Source organism: Stylophora pistillata, chromosome 1 (assembly GCF_964205215.1).
Source record: "Stylophora pistillata chromosome 1, jaStyPist1.2, whole genome shotgun sequence".
NCBI lineage: Eukaryota > Metazoa > Cnidaria > Anthozoa > Scleractinia > Pocilloporidae > Stylophora > Stylophora pistillata.
The window spans coordinates 19096419-19119741 of NC_142519.1; the positions used below are offsets into that span (position 1 = coordinate 19096419).

The following is a 23323-nucleotide window of genomic DNA, read 5'->3' on the forward strand; positions in this document are numbered from 1 at the left end:
AGGATGATGTATACTGAGAAGAAACATTTCGCTTTAATAAGAATCAAGAATCAGTTATTTATTTTTAGAGCCAGAAAAAAGCCAACGCACGAGATTCGTTTTTGTTTTCCTTGTTTTACTGTCTTCCGCCGCCTTTTGAGACTGTATCGCCGATTTTGTCCCAAAATTACGAACCTTTGTGTGTTTGTTCCACGCCGCATTTTTGTGGCTACTGCCTCCTATAGGAGGCGAAGCCACATATGTTGTCGAGATGAGTGAATGATTGAGTGTAACAATAGAATTGCCATAGCAATAGTTTCCCGGTGCTTATTGTTTCTTTTTTCGGAGTATCTTAGTAGTTCGACATTCGAACTCCATACACAGTTGAGTTCTCTCCTTCGTGATTTCTGGCCTAGTGCCACCAGCACATTATGTTTCCTTTTCTTGCCGTGACACTAATGAAGGCAGCTGAAAGCGATAATCATCTCTCAATTATTTTAGAATTCCGCGCGATTTAAAACTCACAAAAGTTTTCCTTGCAGAAAATCTTGATAGGTGTGATCGGCAAGTTATAAAACTTAAGGGAAATTTTTTACTTTGAAGAGAGAGCATTTTACCGTTTAAGAATGGCTGCCTGTAAGGATCGAGAATCGTCCGTCAGCGACCATTTTGGTGAATTGCTCATATTTTGCTCAACGATACCCTTTGGTAAACTGTTTTCAAAAATCAAGTTTAAAAGTTCTGACGAGTGTTAATTTTTCAGAAATTTGCGAAAATTTGAAAAACGCGGTTTAAGTGCGGTTTTTCCGCCTGGCAAATTGTCCAAAATTCACTGCAAAACCCAAGCTCCGTTGAAGGCTTAAAATGAATTCAGGTAACACCAAACCTCACACGTTTTAAGAAAAAGTCTTCCCATTCATTTGCGTTATGTTAATTTTTCCGTACACAGCTATATTGTTATTTTTTTTATTGTCCCTTAAGCAACACCCTCAAAAAGTGCTGTACATGGGGCGAAAAGTAGGTAAAATTTAACGCGATAAAAGTATACCTGGTACATAATTTTTTAAATTTTTAACTAGATATTCGTAATAAAATGTCATTACTCAATACCTGAGTAAAATTTGAGGCTTTGAATCGGAACGCTTCCTTTTGAAAATACCACAAATGTTTGTGTCCTGAGCGAGCAAAGACATATGTTGTGTAAACAAACGCTAATCTAATTATTCCCTGCCAAGTAGAAAAAGGTTTTGAAATCAACTTTAAGTTTGGAAATTTTTAGCTATTATGCCACAAGATATTAGGTGAAAGGGAAATCATGCATTCAGAGTTGCGTGAGAGCAGAAAGAAAATAAAATCAGTGTCGAAAATGTACATACGGTTATTACATCGATCACCATTATACAAATTACGACCTCAGCTGTATGAAAACTATAATATCTCTTGCTCATTTTGTTGAACGACTCTTTTAACCATTTTGGTGAATTGCTCATATTTCGCCCAAAGAAACCTTTCAGTAAACCCTTTTCAAAAGTCATGTTTTTACGTTCCAGCGATTCTTAACTTTTCATAAATTTACGAATATCTCAAAACGCGGTTTCAGGTTACCTGAGTTCAGGCTCCGCATGTCGCACAGTCAAAAATTAACTGCGAAAACCAAGCTCCGCTCAAGGCTTAAAATAAAATCAGTCAAACTTCACACGTTGTAAGGAAAGCTATTCTTATTCAATTCTGGTGAGTATATTTTTTCGGGCACATCGATTTTGGGATCTCTTAAGCCCTTGAAAGAACATCCTTACAGACTACGCAAAATGGCGTTGAAAACAGGTGATATTTCGCGCGAAAAAAATGTAGCTGTTACCTGACACTTTGGATTTTTAACAATATATTCGTCAAAGAATGCTATTTCCACTCACTGTGCAATTTTTGATGCTCTGAATCGCATTGCTTCCTTTCGAAAATGTCAGAAGTGTTCGTGACCTGAGCGAGCAAAATTATGCAAAGTGTGTAAACAAATAACTAGGTAATTTAACCATATTGAGTTGTTAAATATCCAAATTAAATTCGGTCTCCGTTGTAGTGACTTATAGCTTGTAAAATGTAGAGAGACAGGTCAAAAATTTTGCAAGATGCTTGATACGGTTCTCCAAAACATTTTTGGGCTGAAAAATCTGCAAGTGAAGTAGACATTACATTACCACCTTCTCACATTCAAGTAATGCAAAAGATACATTCGAAAGAAGCTACTTAAGACTTGATTCCACACTGATAATCTAAATACTTTTTATCTTTTACAATGAGAACTCATTTTCTGTAAGTATAAATACAAAGAAAGGCGCCTTATGACCTTCAAAGTAATTTAATACAAGAGAACAGGTCTTATTCTCCTGGTAATTATTAATGTCACGCAACGTAACGTAATTGGAAACGTTTTGGGGGTGCTTGAATATACGCGCGTTTAAAAAACCGCAACTGAAAGGACGACGTCGTTAAATTAGAGAAAGAAATCCCACATTAAAACATGAGCGGATAGAAATGTAGGTTGGATACTCCAGCATCCGTCAGTTTGCATATTTCGGCTACCAGATGAGTAAACTTCATTACTTACGTGAAGACCAGAAAAGAAAAGTGAGGGTCCATACTGGCATGATTAAAAGAATAACAAAACAAAACGCAACAACTTCTGATCCGGCCTGCGTGCATTTTTAAAAAATAAGATAACCACTAACTGACGATTAGGAACGATACGCCGTTCATTCGTTTCTTCCTCACTTTCCTATTCTGCTAAACAAAAGAGAAAGTCAGCATCATGATGACTTTTGGTAAGTACAATTGCTGACAATCTCTTTCAGTAGAGCCAGTTACGGGGCCTTTTTACGAATGGGCTTTGATGGTATATTGAGGCCAAGATCTTCACACATGTGCTGCAACATGGGTAGCCTCAAGATTTTCAAAGAGTCCTTTAGCGCCATTTCACAAAGATCGTACTGATCGTAGATCAGAGGATGGTCAATCTTCTTTTCCCACAGTATACTGGGTATACCGACGCACTATCCTTTGCCCTTTGTAATAAATCTGAGATTGAAGTGTAAAAGTGTTACCGTGTGGTTATCAGACCTTGAGTGAAGTTTTTGTTTTTTTCAGTCTTTGGTATATTTATGACAGCCCATTTAGGTCTCATGTGGTGCGTGTTTGCTGGGATCGGACGTCGGTTATGATAAGTAGAAATAATTCGCATTGGTACACTGAAATGCTTGTACAGAATGCTGTTCTCCCCCTACATTCTCAGGAATTATTGATCAATATATACATATTATCTCTATATATATATGAAAAACAACCATTGAATTGTTTACGAGTCATTCAACAAACTGAGCAAGAGATATCATAGTTTTCCTACAGCTGAGGTCGTAATTTGCATAATGGTAATCGCTGACGGACGATTCTCGATCCTTACAAGCAGCCATTCTTAAATCAGCATATTATGTAGACCCGAAGTTTCTGCCGTACGTGACACTACAAAAGACGATAAACATCTCAAAATGATTTCAGAGTCGCGTCCACCGACGCTTAGTTCAAATTAAAACTTCGGTTTCCTTGGAGAAAAGATGTGATCTGCACATCGTGGAAGGTTTAGGGACTTTTTTTTCTTAGAAAAGAATGCATTTTACTGGTTAAATCAGCGACTTATACCTAATCGGGCTGCTAAATTTGCGAAGCGAGGAAGCTGCGAACAACAATACCTTGAGTTATTGAACAGAATGAAAGAATAGATTAACGGTGGATCGGCGGAATAACGGGAAAAGGGGATATCCTAAAACGCAAAATGCCTTTTCTGTATGAAACAAAAGCCTTGTAGTAAGATAGGAAAACTATCGACAGTTAACAGACGAAATTAAAAGAAGCATAGGGAATCATGCATTGTTGGAGCCCAGAGGATAGGGAAAACTTGAGGCTTCCGACCTAGCTCCTTCAAATCATTATTTTATTACTGTTGTAATCATTGTTAATATTATCAAAAAACGGCATGCTACGGTGAAATAGGATACCTGTCGAAGTCGGTCACGTGAAAGGTCACGAACGAATTTGTCAGCGTATCTAACAGTCATAATAGGCCTTTTGCAGCTGAGGTCACCTGATCAACTTTAGATATATATTATGGGATACAACTTGAAGAATACCAGAGATGGAAAGAGCATATCGAAAATACGAAAACGGCCAAGTTTGGGCCCCGGGAATTACAGAGCTTTGTTTTTACAGCGGTTTGAACTTTCGGAAAATTTAGAGGATATGTATGGAAAATGTTGCTAGAGAGCAAGGCCTTGCTCTCCAGCAACTTTTTCCATATAAACCTTCTTATTTATTAAAAAATTCAGAGTGTCATCAAATCTCATTTTTGAATAATGGAGGCCTCAAACTTGGCCATCTTGTTAGTTTCGAAATGCTTTTTCCTTTCTGAATTCGGCTAAGTTATAGCCCATAATTTCATGAAAAGTAGGTCACGAGATGGCTTAGCAGCAAAAGGCCTATTCTTCGTAATTCGTAATACGTAATTGCTACATCAATTTTCCACCGGTTAAGATTTGCGTTTACTTCATCGGTTAAGAGAGCTCGCAAGGAGTCCCACACTAGCAGCGACTATTCATTATGAGGGTTCTAAGCAAACACTGGCGAATCCACTCCTTCACCCTTGACTCATCCATCCACCTTTTCTTGTGGCAGGAAAATGGATATCCTAAAGCGGACTCCATAGGCTGTGAATAAAGGCTGATAGTTTCTAAAGAAACTGTTTGGCACTGCGTCGGTGGGGATAACGAAATAATTTGAATATATCAACAAAGTTGAAATGGTGGCCAATTTACCATTTCAACTTTGTTGATATATTCAAATTATTCCATAGGCTGTGGTGGTGTTTACCGTCGGAATATTACCTATATTACAGCATCAGTAATTTTCGGCGCGGCAGTAAAAAAATCAGAAATTTAGTTTTACCTCTTTGCCCTTCTGGCCGACAGCTCTTAATTTAATAATAATAAGTTCTTATATAGCGCATTAAAATTGAACTCTATGCGCTGGTTTCCCGCACCTTGCGATGGGTTTGCTAAAAATCAGATAGATAGATAGATAGCTTTATTAGGAAGTAAAATCATTGCAGCTTCCGGGCCAGCTGAAATACGACTTACTTTACAATGGGAATAAATTATCTCTTACTCTAAGATAACTACAATAAGAGCCGCAAAGTGTAATCTACAATAAAATACAATAAGAGAAGTATCAAAAACCAAAATACAATTAATTAAGATAGCCACTAATAATTAAAACTGTTCGCCATGATAAAGGTGTTTTTGAACCTAGTTGTCTTACAAATCGGTAGCTTGAAGTATCTCTGGCTGCGGGTGTGATAGGTGGACTCGTTGCGTTGAGGCAACAGATCATGGAGCTTGTGGTTTTCGTCCCTTACAATCTGATCAAATAGAGCATCACACAAGATCTTCCTCCTCTCGTACAGTGACGCAATGTCAAGAGCTACTAGAGCCTCAGCAACTTGATCACAAAATAAGAATAAATTCCTTATTCTTTCTGACAAGTTTCATTCCTATTTCTGTCGTAAAAGTAATATCAGTTATTGAGCCAGGCGTAAAAAAAAACAAAAACTCTCTTTGAGTGTTCTCCCAACATCCCGTCTAGTTAATGACGCCGATGAATCGATAGAAAATGCAGTTTTTCCTAAAATGATATATGCCAGACTCAACAAGCGCTCTGATTGGTCAAAAGATGTATCAAAAAACTAAAATACCTTCCTTTCCTGAGGAATGGCGTCGCGTGCTTAGCTTTCTCGGAAAGCCGCAAAACTCTTGAACAAAATTTTCTCTTTCAAATCGGTACTCTTAAACCCATAATTATTAACGAACGCTTTTTATGAGGGCCCGTTCTGGTCAAAATGGTGCATATAATTTTTAACTGTGCATAAATTAATTTTACACATTGATAGAACTAATATTTTGCGTTTCTAAAATATTTTATTTAACCGCCAAATTAATTTTATGATTCCTATTAATTATATTTTTAGAAGACGAATATTTTGTGTTTCTAATTAATTGTTTGTGTGTTTGGAATTAATTTTGTATGTTTCTCAAAATTCCTTTACCCATAACACCTTGCGGTAGTTCTCTACCTGTGCTGCCAAACAAAGATGGCGACGGCCCCTTCGATTCCCGAGCAAGTGAAAGAAATCGCACAAGCTGCAGTAGACAGTATTAATCAGCTAAGCTCGTTAATTGAGCACGGGCCGTCAACGACAAGATTTTCTAGTAACGAACGTCAACCAACAACATCGGAGATGACTTTCGTTCGCCAAACCCAGCCAGCTAATAGCGCACTAACAGAATTGCAGAGGAGGTTTCCGACAGTTTCAAGAGGAAGATACAGAAGGCCTTCTAATTCTAGCTCGTGGCCGTATCCAGTCCTTTAGAATGCAAGGCGTCCTGCTGGTCGATCGTTAACATCTGAGATAGTTTCTAAGGATGTTATGATACTAGAAATGGGAGGAGAGAAAATACCCACGAAAGCAGAAAAGCCTGATTTAGAGAGAAGTGGACGAATTATATCAGGCGTTGACATTGATAGAAAGTGGGATGCCGAAAAACTTCACAAAGAGTTAGCGCAACTATTGACAGGTGAAATGGAGGGCTTGTATTTCGAAATAGTAAAGAACTCTGGTGGTACTTTGCTAACACCAAACATCCAGGCAGGAAAAGAAATTGATTCAAAGCTGCTGCTGAAATCGATTGCTCCATCTGGCTGGATCTATTTCAGACTCCTGGAGGAATTGCTATCCATGATTGATCCCAGTCATAAATAACTAGAAGTTCCTGTGTTTGAATTCCCTGAATCTGACATGCTCTCAAGTGATGCTAGTGGTAGAGACGACTTCTCTCGACATATGTCAGACACCATTGCTGATAACTCTAATACAAATGTAGGATCAGTGTTCAGTACAAGTAAGAGTCAGCCACCCTCGAGTTCATTTGATATCCAGTCAGTAATCAAAGGTGCTAAAGATCAGGGTTTGACTGACCCTGTAGAAGTGCTTAAATTTCTGCAAAAACAGATTGTAGCTGGCCGAGCCCTAGAAATTACAAGCTGCGAAGAAACCATTGAGGGAGAAACAAATTACATTACTGTTGACAGGGCAAATATATTAGAAACAACAATTAGTGAACTAGAATACATTACAAATTATAGACCCACATTTCAGGTGGACTTCATGGGAGAGGAATGTGTAGATCAGGGTGGGCCACGTAAGGAATGGATAAGATTAATGAATCAAGCCATTAAAGAAAAGTACTTTGACCATGGCTTGAGGACATTATTAGCGCAAGATTACTATTTTGTTGGAGTGACGATGGCAGTTGCCATGCTTCAAAATGGACAGTTGCCTGTATTTGTAGAAGAAATCATTCTGCAGCAAATTGTTTCTTTAGGAGAGTGTTTTGACCCTTGTGTTTGTCAAATTAGGCATGGACTAGAAGAGCTTGGAATGTTGTCAGCTCTTCAGGAACTGCCAATGTTGGCTCATCTCCTGAGACCCCAAGCACAAGGTAAGTTGAGTGTACAAATGTTACTTTAGATTTTGAAGCCTAACTTTTCAGATGAGGGTTCTAATACCCTGAAAAAGGAAAAAGAAGTTCATCAACTCTTTGTCAAGTATGTTCGAGAAGTGGCAGCTTCTAGGAGGGTGTGTGGGCAGACTACCCTTAATTTGAGTCACATACTTCAATCTGCAACTGGTACAGCACAGCAGCCTGTCCTTGGTTTCGGCCTTGCACCATCACTGGAGTTTATACTACCCACAGAAATCGTAAAAGTTGCAAGTCAGGAAGGACTGAATGATGAGCAGAAGAACGGAGAGAGTGATAAGCAGCAGGAAGTTCAAAGGGAAGAGCAGCACCCACCGGTGGAGGGCGGCTTCCTCCCTTTAGCTCATACCTGTACCAACTTGCTTGAAATTCCAAGGCCAACTGAGAAAGTTCCTCTGCCTCCTAGGGATAGATATTTTGCTCTGTATGACTTAGCATTTTCACAGTGTTACTTTGGCAAGAAGTAAATGGCCTACAGTCTATTGTTGATGTTGCCAGTTTTGACGTTAAAGTTGTAAGACTGCTAATGAGGTGCTGTTTTCCTTGACAAACATTGAGTTATGCAGGTTGAGTTCTTTTGGTCTTCATGGGTTTTTTTCAAATATATATTGATGGGTCTATATACAAGCAATGTTGTCTTTCTTGTTGCCAGTTTGAGTTGTTAGGTTTGATTGACCTCAGTGCAATAATTACTCAAACTGAATGACGTTATTCATTTTATGTTGCTATTAATAAAAGTAGATAACTAAATTAATGCAATAAATCAGTTCTGAGTTTTCTATGACTGATACTGTTATAATTTACGGATGAAAGCAATGATCTATCAAAATCAATTTAACAGAGCATCACCACTCAATTTTGTTGAAATCTATACCAGGGAAAGCCTGTGACTAGGGATAGTTAAACTTAATATTCCAATGATATAGATCGATTCTATCTATGATTTATAGATCTATCTATCTATGAACGATGTCGATAGCAAAAAAAGAGAAAGATATTAACAAAGTGAAGCATAAGTATGATGCAGATCCTTCGCAGTAGATAGCGCTATTAATGTAATAGCGAAAATCAGACATGAAAAAATCAGTCCTGTACGGGATTCGAACCACTGACCTCTGCGATACTAGTGCAGCGCTCTACCAATTGAGCTAACAAGCCGACTGGGAGCAGGCCGTTAAGTTGATTCGTAATAAACCCGTGACGATAAATCAGATAACGTCAATGAATATATGAAGTTCATATATTTTGAACTGCGGTATTAAATAGGTATGATGCACGATCCTTCGCAGTAGATAGCGCTATTTATGCAATAGCGAAAATCAGACCTCAAAAAAATCAGGCCTGTACGGGATTCGAACCACTGACCTCTGCGATACTAGTGCAGCGCTCTACCAATTGAGCTAACAAGCCAACTGGGAGAAGGCCGTTAAGTTGATTCGTAATGAACCCGTGATGATAATAATGGATACAACTTGATTTGAAACTCTTGTTTGTTGTCCATAAAATTCATGTTTGGCAAGTTTGCACACAGAAAACTGCCTCACCTTTGTGGCAGATCAAATGGTCAATCTATTTAACCACGGGAAAACTGCTTCCACAGCTTTCCTTTAAAAAACCTATTGGGGATAAACCTTTCTATGGGGGCAGGAAGGAAGGCAAATACCCCCCTCTGCTCTAAAAAAAACTGTGCAAAGCAAAACATCTTGCATGTCAAAATGTTTCAATTTTAATGATCAAGTAAAGAAGTTAAGGGAGAAACTGGTGAATTTGTTGTCCAGGATATCTGTTCCTATGGATGAGAAAACAATTTTTATTATAGTGGCACAGTTTCGTTCTTCCCTTTAGGCCTCAAGAGACTTCACTCGAGGTCAGAAACGTGTTAATGACATCAATACATTGCAGGAAGAGATCTGCTTTCGTCGGTATTTTCTCTCTTCCCATTTCTAGTATTATAACATCCTTTGAAACTATCTCAGATGCTAACGGTCGACCAGCAGGACACCTTACATTCTGAAGTACTGGATACGGCCGCGAGCTAGAATTAGAAGGTCTTCTGTATCTTCCTCTTGAAACTGTCGGAAACCTCCTCTGCAATTCTGTTAGTGCGCTATTAGCTGGCTGAGTTTGGCGAACGAAAGTCGTCTCCGATGTTGTTGGTTGACGTTCGTTACTAGGAAATCTTGTCGTTGACGGTCCGTGCTCAATTAACGAGCTTAGCTGATTAATACTGTCTACTGCAGCTTGTGCGATTTCTTTCACTTGCCCGGGAATCGAAGGGGCCGTCGCCATCTTTGTTTGGCAGCACATGTAGAGAATTACCGCAAGGTGTTATGGGTAAAGGAATTTTGAGAAACATACAAAACTAATTCCAAACACACACAAAATTAATTACAAACACACAAAAAATTAATTCCAAACACACACACAATTAATTACAAACACACAAAATATTCGTCTTCTAAAACTATAATTAATAGGAATCGTAAAATTAATTTGGCGGTTTAATAAAATATTTTAGAAACGCAGAATATTAATTCTATCAATGTGTAAAATTAATTCACACACAGTAAAAATTATATGCACCATTTTGACCAGAGCGGGCCCTCATACTTTTCATTCTACTAATTTATTCTTGTTTTTCCCGTCACCATGTTTCAACCAATAGTATAGCTCAGCTTTCTGCATCTAAACCCACACACAACTCACAATTCCTTCATTCGCCCTGACTAACGCTCGAAACGTCAGCTTTTTAACACTTTACAGTGGCCAATTTACGATTTCAACCTAGTTGATATAACCAATATACCTTGTTACCTCCACCGACGCAGCACCACAGTTTCTCTAGAGACTTACTCCCTTTATTTAGATACAGGATCATTGTGCATCATTGTTAACAGTTGCCAAATTTGTTTTAAAAAATTTATTTTAAAAAGTAAACTTACAGTTTATATTCTCTTAAGCTAACCAACCACGTTTTACGACTTAAAATGGTGAAGTAAATCAATTTGTTTCAAGCTGCTATTGTGTGTGGTCACGAATTCTGTGATTCTTTAAAGTCCTATTAATAAAATAGCGTCCATATTACCTCAGATAACGGAGCTGAGGAACCACATCCGATAGAGGAGCGATTAGAACGTAGGCCAGACAAAAACCTGCCCAAAAATCCTCACGAGGAAAAAAGGGTAGGAAATCTGGGTAGGAACCATGTCTCTGGCCCATCTTACGGAGGCTTTACTAAGTCAAAACTAAACGAAAGTAAAGTAAGATATAACTGAATTATTAAAATTGAAAGAAACGGAGCTCTGAACCGTTTGATTCAGAGGACTAGATGACTACAGCGTGCTACACCCCTTCTTATCATACAACCTCGTTCCCAGGGCTTTTTCCCTCAGTGGGGTGGGGGTGGGACCTGGGAAAAGGTCCTGGGAACGAGGTTGCTTATCATATAGTACCTCTGAATAAACTTCAATGATACACCGGCCTGGGACCCAGGCTCTGTAGTGTCTCGTGCCGACAAAATACTAATTTCTCTTCTTCACAAGCTCATTCGTCAAAAATAGCATGTTACTTCCAGGGCAAATTTTATCATTCTCTAGGGATGAAATTAATCTTAGAAGTCAGCCGATTTCTCTCCAGAAGGTGTTTGTACATTCTTGTCCAATTGTGGATCGGCAACACCGTTGTGTTGAGAAACTTGTGAATGCAGGACTGCTCCATTGGTCTGAGGAAACAAATACTATTAAATATGAATTCATGGAAACGCTGTCCAACAAAAAAATGTTTAAACGAAAACGAAGACAGACCGCTAGGTAAAGTCTTCGTATAACACATTTTCTATTTAACAATTATTCCACGAGCGCGCGTTGGATATGTATGAGATTATAGATAGCCAACGAGGCGCGTAGCGCCTCGTTGGCTATAATCATCTCATATCCAACAAGCGCGAATGGAATAATTGTTTTATTAAAAATAACGCCTCCAAGATATTAGACAAATCTTCTCGACTTTATTTTGTAAGAAGAAACCGGATGTTACAATGTACAGATATTAGATTATGGTATATTGGTTCATATACCATAATGGCTAAGCCAATAAAAAGTCTTTAATTGCATTATCCAATGATCCAGTTTTTAATAAAAAATTATTACTACTGAAGTTCTTTTTTGATTGAAGAAGCAAATAATTTCTAACCTGTACAGCATGATATATCTTTTCCATCGTCTCCAATATTTTCTCCCTCATTTGTTCTTGTTGGTCAATTTTGTCGCGAAGCTGGTCAAATTTATCAGCTAGTTGGTCAATTTTTTCCTCACCTGCAAATAGAACAGATTCTGGCGTTATTGTATATAAAGATCTAATTGGGAAAGCCTTGGTGAAAGTAATGTGGTGTGAAGATGAAATAATTTCGTTCGGCCTCTATATCTTGTAGCAGGAAAACGGATATCCTATAGGGGACTCCATAAGCTGTGATGGTGTTTACCGTCGGAATATTACCTAAAAAGTTCTATATTGTCTTTTGTTAGCGTCTCTCAGATTCATTTTGGCAAACACACATAAGAAGCACAAGGAATCTGGTCAGACCGAATGAGTGATTTTTATCACAAAAATGAACAGCGACGTCTACTGCAGGGGCGGATCCAGGATTTTTTTGAGGAGGGGGTGCACCACTAAAGAATGGCGTATCTGACTGGTGACCGGACGTAACCAAATTGTAATAGCAAATACGAAGAAGCCTTTTGCCTAGGCAATAGACCACTTTCATAAATGGCTGCCGGATTAATATTCTTTTGTTTAAATTTAAATTTGCCTAGGTGGCCTCGTTCTCCAGTACAAAATTCAAAAGAATACATTATCTCAAGCGAGGCCACCCAGGCAAATTTAAATTTAAACAAAAGAATATTAATCCGGCAGCCATTTATGAAAGTGGTCTATAACGTAATATGAACTGCTGAGAATATTTACGCCGTTTAAGATAAATTCTTCAACCTCGTCTCTTGCTCTACTTCAACACAATAAACCACATAGTTTTTGTTTTGCAGAGCACCACTTGTATTAGAAAGCCGCAGGTCATCTCAGGGGGGGGGGGTGCGCACCCCCTGCACCCTCCCCCTAGATCCGCCCCTGTACTGTCTTATTTTCGATAGAAACTTCGATGTTTGAGTGAGCCAGCAAAGATATAAAGGAATCATCTTCTCTTGAGTCAGTTGAAGCCTTCATAGAAGCTCTTCGTATTATCAAGAATAATAAAGTTCTAAAACGTCACTCAGCTTATAATCTCTGCTAAATCTGGAAGCGGACATCATATCTCACTTACTTGACAATGGAAATGAGGCTCCATGTTTATTAAGGTATCGCCTTGTGAGTGCAGGGAAGAGTTCTACTCTGCAGTGGTCTTCGTGCCTTCTTTGACGTTCTTCAGCTCTCTGAGATCAGAATTGAGATCATTATAACACAGGACTAAAATAATTAAAGTCAGCTACGCCGCCATGGATAAAGCTTTACACAAAAGACAGTTTGGACTGCCAGCAGAAATTCCTGAAAATCAGACAGCCTTATTTGAGATGAGAATATATACACCGCTACTTAGTTTGTCTTACAGACAGCTTCTCGAAAAAAATTAAAAGAATGGTGGGAAGGTTTACGTATACCTGGCACTGTAATGGACTAATATCTCATCCAAGTGAAATAGGAGTACTCTCAATTCGTACTGATGCTATAGGCTTGTATTTCATCTCTGATTAGCATACTCTCTAATATACTTTGTCTTGAAGAAGTTGACTATGGAAATTAAAAAAAGGAAATTTTTAACATTATGACATCAATCATACCTTTGCCCAGTTGTCTCCATACTTTTTGGTGTAGAAGAAACATACCGGTAGGGAAATGATATTGAACGGAACAACAATGGGATGATATCTTCCGTATTCTTCTGCAACTACCGCACGAGAAAATTTCCATTCCAGGTCCGCATTAGTCTGAAAAAACAAAAGACAGTTGCGTTAGGAATTGTAAATTTGAATAGGGATCAAGAATAGAAATCATCCTGAAGTGCTGAGCCTTTTCATTTCATTTATCTTTGATTAGCAGTGAAATTTCCTGTCAACTCCAAGCTCGCACTGAAAGTTACATGCATTCAAAGGGTGTTGAGCATGTCTTCATTGGATATTTCTAGCCGGATAACTCGGTACCTTAGCTCTCCTTTCCACGAATGCAGTTTGGCATTTGAGCCACTGATAATTTGAAAACGCGCTTCAAAAGCAACCTTTAGTTTAAAATTAGTGACAAATTAATAAGTTTAAAATTAAATTTTGGACGCACTACTTTATTTTAAGCTGAAATAAAGGGTGGTTGGTGGATGCAAGGATGAATATTTTTTACCTCGACCTTGTTGTAAGAATTCGTGAGCAAGGCAATCAGGATGTTGACCAGCATAATCACTGAGATGATTAAGAAGGAAATGAACAGGATACCAACAACATAATCGGACCAATCGTCGTGAGCCTCCATCGTATCCAATTCGGTCAGACCAAAAACAGACCATACAAGATATTTAGCTGTCTGGAGTAAACTGCAAGATAAGGGAGGTACAATAGAATTTCCGTCACAAAAAAGTTAGAAAATATCTTAAAAATGCATTTGCAGTATTTGATTGGAAATCGTTCCAATTTCCCTCATTTGTGTTTTCCTCATTGCTGGCGCTCGAATTGATATATTGGCTAAGAAGTCTTCTTGGCAAAATTTATCATTTCTGTTTTGATAGGAAAAGACAGTGAATAGTCCAAAGAAATAAAGAGTAGGAGTATAATTATGCCATATATAACAGTGGTACATATTCAAATCCAGATCGAAGTGTTCCGATGAACTTCACCTACCAGGCTGATTTTCCTTCAGTACAAAACCTGAAAACGAACAAGAATATTAAGATGACTTATACAACAGAAATAGAAAGCAAAATATGCAGACAAAAAATTCGGTCAAACGGGAATACTAAAGGTTACGCACTAGAAGTATCATGAACTTGCAAAGGCTCTTGTCTTAGTAAAAGTAACAATTTAAAAAGCGTATGAGCCCTGTATACCTACATACTAGAATTTTATAACAATTCATTTATTTGCTACCGGAACTTTTTTCAGAAAATGAGCAAAAACAAAAGGGGAAGCTTTCATTAATAGAGAAAGCATCCCCAAGGTCTACTTGGTACATGCTATTAAACACTTCTCCTACAGTTGAAATTCTTTCTACAGACCCTCCTATCTGACCGGATCCGCTGAATTCTTTAATTTGACTCGTCTCGTTTGACTCCTTTCGGTGTGGAGGCGTCCAAAAGGAAATCTCGGCAATGTATACCTTCGTGATAGCTGCAGAAAAAGCCATTATGACGAAAGAGAATTGCGTCAAAATGATCAGTAAGTCGATACACATTCGGAACAGAGCAAGCTGAAGAGGTCCAACTGTTTTGTTCACCTCCAGAATGCTTGAGAACCTTAGTGTTAGAAGAAGAGTGCTGATGCCAAAAAGGAAGTTGACCAGTTGTAGTAATCGACTTTGATGTGCGTCTGCTTCGCTAAGAGTAACGCATCGAAGAACGAACATCATAAAGAACAAAACCAGGATTATCAAATCAACGTAATTCCACATATTTCTGCAAAGAAAGAAACAAGTAGATTATTCTTTACTCCCTAAATATTTTGAATGAGATCCTGGGTGGACGACCTGTAAAAAAATATAGAAGTACTTGTCAGCAAAGAGAAAGTGAGTCTGTAAGACCGCGTATTGGATGGTTGTAATTTTCAGGCGATCGTTTGGTATTATCCTCTGATGTAAGGCAAGCTATGGGTGTTTGTCGGGGGGGGGGGAGGGAGGGGAGGTTTCATTGATGATTAATTCAATCGCTTTAAAGATCCAAAGATATTGAGCAAGTAGAAGACTACCCCGATTATCTTACTAACCGTAGGTAAACCCGAACTCTTTTTTCTTTACAACTCCGGTATTGCTGAAGTTCGGATAACATGAAGCCTATGTAGAATATCAGTATTAGGTATTCCTCTGTTCTCACTGAGACAGACGAGGCAAGAACGCATAATCTAAAGTGCAGCACTAAAAGAACAACTTGACTGAGCCGGTCTTTTATAGAAATTACGAACGGTGTTCTCAAGTAATTCAAGTACAAATCTGCAAGAGGAAAACACAAACGTTCTTTCTGATAGTCATTGTATGCGACAAAAGTGATCGATCACACAAAGAATCATTTCGGAGATAGTTTAAAGCCTTCTATCTACAGCATAAATTTAAATAAATTGGTTGAAAAGAAATAGTGTGAAGTACAGCTACCAATAATATCGATCCCAGTGAAGTATCTATTTTAAGTTAGGTACCAGGGGGTCTAAACAGTTTCCTCAGGTATTGCCTGAAAGATGCAAATGAAAAAAGAAGGAACATAGAAATATAAATCGTTTCATAAATGGGAATCGATATCGTTTCTAGTATGATGCAAATACATAGGTTTAAAAACTTACGACCAACGAATAAGTCGAAAAGAACAGGTATGAATATAAGTTACGAAATTGGTCTGGTTAGTTGCGTGGTAAACAGTTGTCATGACGACTGCCCTCCGGCCTTAGATAAAACCCTGAGTTAAGAGGAGCATTTGCAAAACTAAATAATTTGGATATATCAGCAAAGTTGAAATGGTAAATTGGCCACCGTAACGATTACAAAAGCTGACGTTTCGAGAGTTAGCCCTTCGAGACGAAGTCTAGGGGATTATTCGACAATATTCACCGAGACGAAGGGCTAACGCTCGAAACGTCAGCTGTTGTAATCGTTACGGTGGCCAATTTACCATTTCAACTTTGCTGATATATCCAAATTATTTCGTTACTCCCACCGACGCAGCCCCAAACAGTTTCTTTCGAAGGTATCAGCCTTTATGCATTTGCAAAATTGCTCATCCTTGAAAAAGATTTTTGCATTCTTAGATAACTGTTGAACTCTTATCTACACAAGAATAGTTATCTGATACCAGCCAATATTCCGGTATTTTCACTTAACTCAGAGTATTGGATGATCTTTCAAGAAGTGTTTGTAAGAAAAAAAAAAGGAAACAAGAAATGATATGTGTGCAAAGGCCCTGGCCTCTTGACCTTCTGGAGTTGCGCAATGGCTGTTTTCGAAAGAAGTTCCCATACCTCTGAGCAGTTTTTTCTCGAAAGATTGTTCCATGTAGAAAAAAAAGGCGATGAGGGGAAGTAAAATGGGAGTCAAAATCGTCTCCAGTATGGTAAATAAAATCACCATCAATCTCGCCTTCATTCCTTGTCGATATTTGGATGGCAAACCATGCTTCCATCTATTTTTAAACACCCTGTACACCAGACGATGGGAAATGAACTGCAAGTAATTAGATGCGAGGGAATTAATAAGGTATATGTTAGAGTAGTGCAAAGACGTCATGGGGGTAAATTAGGGCTGCAATCCCCTGCCCCCTCTGCTAGGATTGGATTAACCAGCTAACTGCCTATCCACGGCGGAAGATCGCCCTGCCCAGGCTAGCACTCTACCCCTTGGATATATTGTTAGTCTTCTTCTACCCTCTACGGAAGAACAGCAAGGTCAATCCGTTTTCCGCGCGAATGAGTAGAATGTATGAACAAGAATACTTAATAATACTTAAAAAATGGTATCCGGTCGTTTCGTATCCACGGTCGTTTCGTACCCAAATGCAGTCGATTCGTATCTAAATTTGAAACAGTTCGTGTCGCTTCGTAGCCAATGCCAACTGCTGGTAGGTTCGTACCCAAACCACCCATCGATTCTCACCCGTCCCATGCCAATATACATTTATTCGAAATACCTCACTCGAGAGCATGCGAACAGATGCCAGTTGTTGCATACGACAAGTTGGTAGGGTCAAGTGAGTAAAACAAAAACAAAATTATGTTTTTTATATCTGTAATCTTCTTAACAAAAACGGTTTTTAAAATAACATAAAGATAAGGTTGCATAAAAGTTTCTGGTGGAGATTTTCTATATATCTGTCTTATGACTCCCTGATCCCGCATTTCCGTTCCAGTCCTTACACCATTTGGCCTTATTTCAGAAAGGATACCATACTAACAGAACTTATTTAACGAAAGTACTATTGTTACTTATAATAAGAAACCGACCTTACTTAAAATGAAAAACATGACTTAATTGATTGAGAAAGAAACGACCGGTAACCGAATAAATAGAACCTCAATAACATATCTAGGTAAATGACCCGTTTTCAGGTGAATTTTAGAACTAGTTCCTAAGTTACTAATCCCGCTGGCTTTATTTGAAGTGTGCAGTTTGTAAATCGGTAGTAATTGTGACTTAATACGTTCAATTAATTTAAATTTTCTTTTTTTGTCTCCTTTGCTTTAATCTTCCCAGCCTCAGTACTGTGCTTTATTTTTCCAGTGTCTGTTTGGGCAGATGGTAGAAATACCACTGCCCTCGAAAAAAGAACTACTGACATTAACAGGTAAAGGTAAAGTTTGTTTACGAGCCTAGTGGCCCATTAGGCCGGTGCTTAACTCCGGTTTCTGTAGCATGAAGCGACTAGAAGTATTTCTACTCCCCCTTGGATGGGATGCTAGTCCATCGCAGGGTTACCCCCAGCATTAAATTGCCGGTACCCATTTATACACCTGGGTGGAGAGAGGCACTGTGAGAGTAAAGTGTCTTGCCTAAGAACACAACACAATGTCCCGGCCGGGGCTCGAACCGGACCACTCGATCCGGAGTCGAGCGCACTAACCATGAGGCAACCGCGCCTCCACACTGACATTAACATCAACCAATCAACAAGATAACTGCAACAATAATCACAACAATGCTTGAAAAAATATCTATAAAAATCATATAACTGACAATATTAAGAAAAGTAAATTTATCCCACCTTCTTCTGTTGGTAGTAAATTGCTGGCTGAGTTATACTATCAAGTAGAGATGCACTGTTTATAATGGATTTTTCTTCTGCTGGGGTTACTTGGTCCATCAACGCAACAGAGAAGTCTTGAACCTTTCTCGCCAGATTGTGGAAGATTTCCGCACTTTCGTCTCGTTCTTGAGCAACTTTCTTAAGCTTTGCATTACACTATTGTTAAGATGGCAAAAAGTTATACTTTAGAGTTTTGCCTCTTTAAACTTGCAATTTAACTTGGAGTGGGGCCCCTCGAGATAGTCCTCTCTTTCGATTGGATGCGTTAACTGCTACTGACATATCCAAGTCTGGTCTTACAACACTCGGTGCGTATACCGCTCTATGATTTGTTATCACCAGTCCCCTTTTACCTCCGTGTTAATTCTACTAGTACTCTGGGATAATTAGCTTGATACCTGTTTGGTTCTTAAATACTTCCTTATTTCTGTGATCAAAAAAAGAAGTTGGAGCCCTATTGGAAACACTTCTTAGCAGACAGCTCCAGAAACGGACACTGTCTTCACATCGTACGGGACCTTCCTTTTTATTTCAAGGATTTTAAGACAACGAATAACTACTGAAACGAACAAAACTTTCCCAACCCAAACTGTGATCTACTTGATATGTATAAACACACACGTACGGATAAAAAAATATGACATCGAACTCAATTCTGTTTATCTGTCACTGAATGACATTGAGACAACTTCAGTAATGTTATACCTCTTCCGTATGTTTTTTCCTAACAACCTCGTACTTAGCAATCATTCAATGGATTTACAAACCTGAAAGGATGTTTCTAAGGGGTTTTGACAGGAGCACAAGTTCTCGGCTGTAATGACATCTTTAATCTCTGCAACCGTTTTTGGAAATTGTTTAAGGAGGCCTTCGATTTTTTCCTCACCTGCACGTTGAGACATGAAGTTTGTTAGTAAGAATTAGACTAAAAATTTGAAAAGAGAGGGAATAGATGGATGGAAATGTAACTTCACGAAACTGAAACTCCCGTGAATCGATATTACCTCTATGAATAACAACATCATCGCCCAAAAACCAAGTACTAGTTTTTCAGTCTGTTATTATTAAATGCTTTCACCGAATAAGGAAGCTTTTCCCTACAAGGTAATTTTTGTTTATCAGCTGAGGCAATAATGTACATTGGCCACCGTAAGGAGTTTCAAAGCTGACGTTTCGGGCGTTAGCTCTTCGTCAGAGCGAATGTTACTCTTCACTGAACTCAGTTGATAAAACTAAAATTACCCTGCTGCTCCCACCGACGCAGCACCACAGTTTCTTAAAAAAACTACTCCCTTTATTCATCAGTTACCTTTTTCCTACAACCAAGTACTAGTTTGTCGGTTTCCTCTCGGAATTTGTAATTGAAAAAATTCAGAAACGTCTGGTTTCAATTCATAAGGGTTTTTTTTAAAGCTGTATGACTACTGTATAACAAATTACCCTACTTATCACGATCATAACCCTTCAATGGTGCACGCTGTTTGCCCTAGGAGACATGCATGCACATACCGTGTAATGCTAACAAATATTGGACGACTTTTACAATGCGTCGTTGGTGAATTCATCGTCTATGATGCTGACAAACACAGATTAAATTACCGTACCGTAAGTTTGATAAGATGGAGGTTTGTTTATATTTTAGTACATTTCTTGAACGGTTTTCGTCAGATGTAACTTGATCGAACAAACACAAAGCGTGTTTCTTTGAAGAATTGATAAACGCTCTCTCAGTTTTTCAAAATTTCCTTTACTCTTGATGTTTCTTCTTTTCCTTGATGCCCTCTTACTAGGTAGTTTAGCTTTAGCGGCTTTCTTTCATTAACAAGACGGTCTTTTAAAACGGGTGGCACTAATTACAGCCTGAGGGGATATCCATCAGCTACTTGTACTTTTACATCAATGAATCAAATACCACGCATATCGTTGCCTGAATTCGGCAACCGGGCTGTCTCAATGATATGGTGATGCATGACACGAGTGCCGGACCGGAATTGCATAGTATTCAAGCCTTTTTTAACGAAAAAAAAAATCAAAAAACATGCAAACAGACAAACAAACAAATAGACAAACAAACGTACGAATCAAGTCACAGCCACGAAAATAATAATTAGAAAAAAGCATCTGTAACATATTCGATGACTTTCATTCATGACAGGCGCAAATAGTTTTACCTTCTTTCGGTCTTGTTGGTATCCTGAGGGGCTCACTTGCGCTTCCATCTTCTTCGTTTATCACTGTTGGACAAATCAGTTCAGTCATCTCCCAGTTGTGTACGCGCTGGATCAATGAAAAGTTGAAAATCTCTCCAGTATCGACACAAATTACATAACGTGATCATAGCTAGCGTAATCTGTCGACTGGTACATCAGTAGGATGCAAGCATGCATAACGTCTTTGTTACCGAACAATCGAGCAAACCATATATGACATAATTAGCCGAATATATCCAGTATGGGCTATATATATATCTTATTAACCAAGTGCGAGGGTCGTACTGGGAGAATATCGGCCCGAGGTCTTGACAGTACGGACCTCGCTGCGCTCGGTCCGTACAAAAAAGACCGAGGGCCGATATTCTTCCAGTACGGTCCCGAGTAAGCTTGGTTAATAAGAGATTTACTACACGACTGAAGTGCAAAGGGACACAAGTGCGGTATCATTCGGGTCCATTCGGGACAGTGCCCGGTCCAATACTGAGAGAATATTGACCGGCAATAGAGCATTTTGATTGGTTGATTTTAGTTATTGGCCCTCTGACTGCCCGAGTCGTGTAATAAGAATGAATCAGTCATGACACGGTGCACTAACCTGTGAAAGGTTTAACCTTTCGTAATCTAATGTCGGAGATTTTCAGGTTGGAAGAAGTGTAAAAACTGCTCGTGCAAATAGGTGTACACAGCGATTCTGCTCGAACTCTTCTTGTCCACGCGAATGATTGAATGAATGGGTCAGTATGACCATCTATCGGTAGATAATAGGGACCTTAAGAAACCACGACGGCGACGCCAAGGAAGACTTCGATTAAAAAATGAATTTCTACTCTTAGTTAGAATTTGAAAAACGGCTGCAGGAGCTTACTGTCTCATACAGCGCCACAGCTCAACTTCAGCATGACGTATAAAGTAGCCGTTAAGTTCCAAATGGAAATTAAAATAATTTGCCGTCGCGGTTTAGGTTCGCAGACGACGCAAATTTTGGCGATTTCACGTTGTTGTTTTGCATAGGACGGCTAAGAAATGTACAAAGTTTCAAAACGGACGTGCTGAGCTATTGTTCTGCAAATTAGATCTCTCGTTTTTCCACGTCCTCGTTGCTGTCGCCGTCGTGCTTTCTTAAGGTCCCTAATCACATCACAAAGGGGGAGGGGGTTCTACTATGTCGATTTTTCATTTACTTTAGTCGTTTCATAAAACAAGTAGCTAGACTTCATTTAGCCTTGCTGCTGTGTATCATGATCTAGAATAAACTAAAACAGTGGATGGCGTTAAAAGCGCTCTGATTGGCTACTCTAACTCTGAATATCCTTTGCTATTTGCCTCTGAGAAACTCGCGGGATTTGCACCCGAAAATATCGTAATCATTGCAAGAATAAATCATCTTTTTGTGCCATATTATCTAACTGGGGAATATTTACCTCGCTGCCTCGTGGTCAGGTAAATATCGACCACTCATCGATTCTTCGGTGAATAGTTATTAAGTAACGTCATTTTGATCGCTCATCCATTATCAGGTCGATCTATGGCAGCGAGGAACTGAAACTCTTACCCATACGGCGAAATTAACTATCCGATCCGTTTTGCTTCGTCCAGATGACAGTCAGGCAGCAGGCGATTGTGTTACTAATGCCCAAAATTCTTATAGCGAAATTCAAGTCACTCTTCGTAATATGATCAAACGAAAGGGAGTTCAATTTGCCATATTGAACCAACTCTAGGACGTATATTTATTTTCAAGTTTGAAAATCAGCCTTCAGCTTCTATATACCGTAACGATGTATCAGGTGGAAATTTTACTGGTCATGGTAATAAAAGAACAATTTTTGTAAACTGATGAGTGAGCTCATTAAAATATCTAACAGCGGCCACTAAATTTCAAGATTTGTTTTGCAAACGTGTGGCGTATGTGCGTTCTTATTAACCAAAGCTTTCGTCTCAGTATACACGTGCGAAGGGACAAAGCTGAATAACGTCAAAGGTATGCGGTCAACAACGCGGGCTCAAGCGTGCGAGGTTTGAAATTTAGCGAATTTTGCAAAACAATAAGGAGCTGGTATTTAAAAACGAGGCATTTTGTTGTTGTCGAAGGCATTTTCCTATTTCCGAAGTTTTTAAAGAGAAAATAAATTTTCGAAAATATCTAGGCGCTGTACAAAGTTTTTGGAAGTTGTTCTGCAAAAGAAAAGCGGCAAGGAAAAGAACGCCTCGAAACAACAGAATAGAATTTAACTGTGTAAACGACTCAAAAATCCGTGTTTCCGCACCAAAACCTGGCGCGTGGCATACGTTATTCAGCTCTGTCGTGCGAAGGTTTCTATAGAATCTGAAGAACGTTCTTTTCTCCCCTTCCTTTGCCATGATTACACCTGCTGGTGAAATAATATCTTCAACAAATGTTCCTTTATACTTGTATCACTGAGTTTTTCTTAGCATGCATTACAGTGATACTTATTTACCTAAGATAACAAACCACATTCGCGATAATTGTTTTAATACTAATAGCATTGTATTAAAAAAAGATGACA

At 38.8% G+C, this 23323-nt stretch overlaps 3 protein-coding genes across 3 annotated transcripts; 1 reads left to right on the forward strand and 2 right to left on the reverse strand.

The window, feature by feature from the left end:
• The first annotated feature begins 5952 nt into the window (after positions 1-5952).
• Positions 5953-8484, forward strand: LOC148741546 (uncharacterized). The gene has a single exon (XM_088733269.1). The coding sequence runs from the start codon at positions 6875-6877 to the stop codon at positions 7604-7606; it is 732 nt and encodes a 243-aa protein (XP_088589395.1). The 5' UTR covers positions 5953-6874; the 3' UTR covers positions 7607-8484.
• A 2037-nt stretch (positions 8485-10521) lies between these two features.
• LOC148741547 (short transient receptor potential channel 5-like) lies at positions 10522-15757 on the reverse strand. Its single transcript, XM_088744043.1, has 8 exons — positions 15566-15757; positions 14863-15258; positions 14489-14515; positions 13995-14184; positions 13445-13591; positions 12931-13039; positions 11808-11929; positions 10522-11337 (listed from the first exon to the last, which is right to left on the reverse strand). Exons 1-8 carry the CDS (start codon positions 15625-15627, stop codon positions 11227-11229), a joined length of 1164 nt encoding a protein of 387 aa, XP_088600169.1. The 5' UTR covers positions 15628-15757; the 3' UTR covers positions 10522-11226.
• A 255-nt stretch (positions 15758-16012) lies between these two features.
• LOC148741548 (uncharacterized) lies at positions 16013-19512 on the reverse strand. The gene is made up of 4 exons (XM_088733832.1): positions 19350-19512; positions 18541-18738; positions 16760-17006; positions 16013-16023 (listed from the first exon to the last, which is right to left on the reverse strand). Exons 1-4 carry the CDS (start codon positions 19482-19484, stop codon positions 16013-16015), a joined length of 591 nt encoding a protein of 196 aa, XP_088589958.1. The 5' UTR covers positions 19485-19512.
• Positions 19513-23323: the final 3811 nt, after the last annotated feature.

Coding starts and splice junctions, on each gene's coding strand:
- LOC148741546 (XM_088733269.1), top strand. CDS start 6,875: ATGCTCTCAAGTGATGCTAGTGGTAGAGACGACTTCTCTCGACATATG.
- LOC148741547 (XM_088744043.1), bottom strand. CDS start 15,627: ATGTTATCCGAACTTCAGCAATACCGGAGTTGTAAAGAAAAAAGAGTT. Junction 13,592..13,994: donor ATTCTTACAACAAGGTCGAG/GTAAAAAATATT, acceptor TTGTTTTTTCAG/ACTAATGCGGACCTGGAATG. Junction 11,930..12,930: donor AGCCTCATTTCCATTGTCAA/GTAAGTGAGATA, acceptor TTCTATTTGCAG/GTGAGGAAAAAATTGACCAA.
- LOC148741548 (XM_088733832.1), bottom strand. CDS start 19,484: ATGTCTCAACGTGCAGGTGAGGAAAAAATCGAAGGCCTCCTTAAACAA. Junction 18,739..19,349: donor CCTTAGAAACATCCTTTCAG/GTTTGTAAATCC, acceptor TCTTAACAATAG/TGTAATGCAAAGCTTAAGAA. Junction 17,007..18,540: donor TTTACTACCAACAGAAGAAG/GTGGGATAAATT, acceptor AATTACTTGCAG/TTCATTTCCCATCGTCTGGT.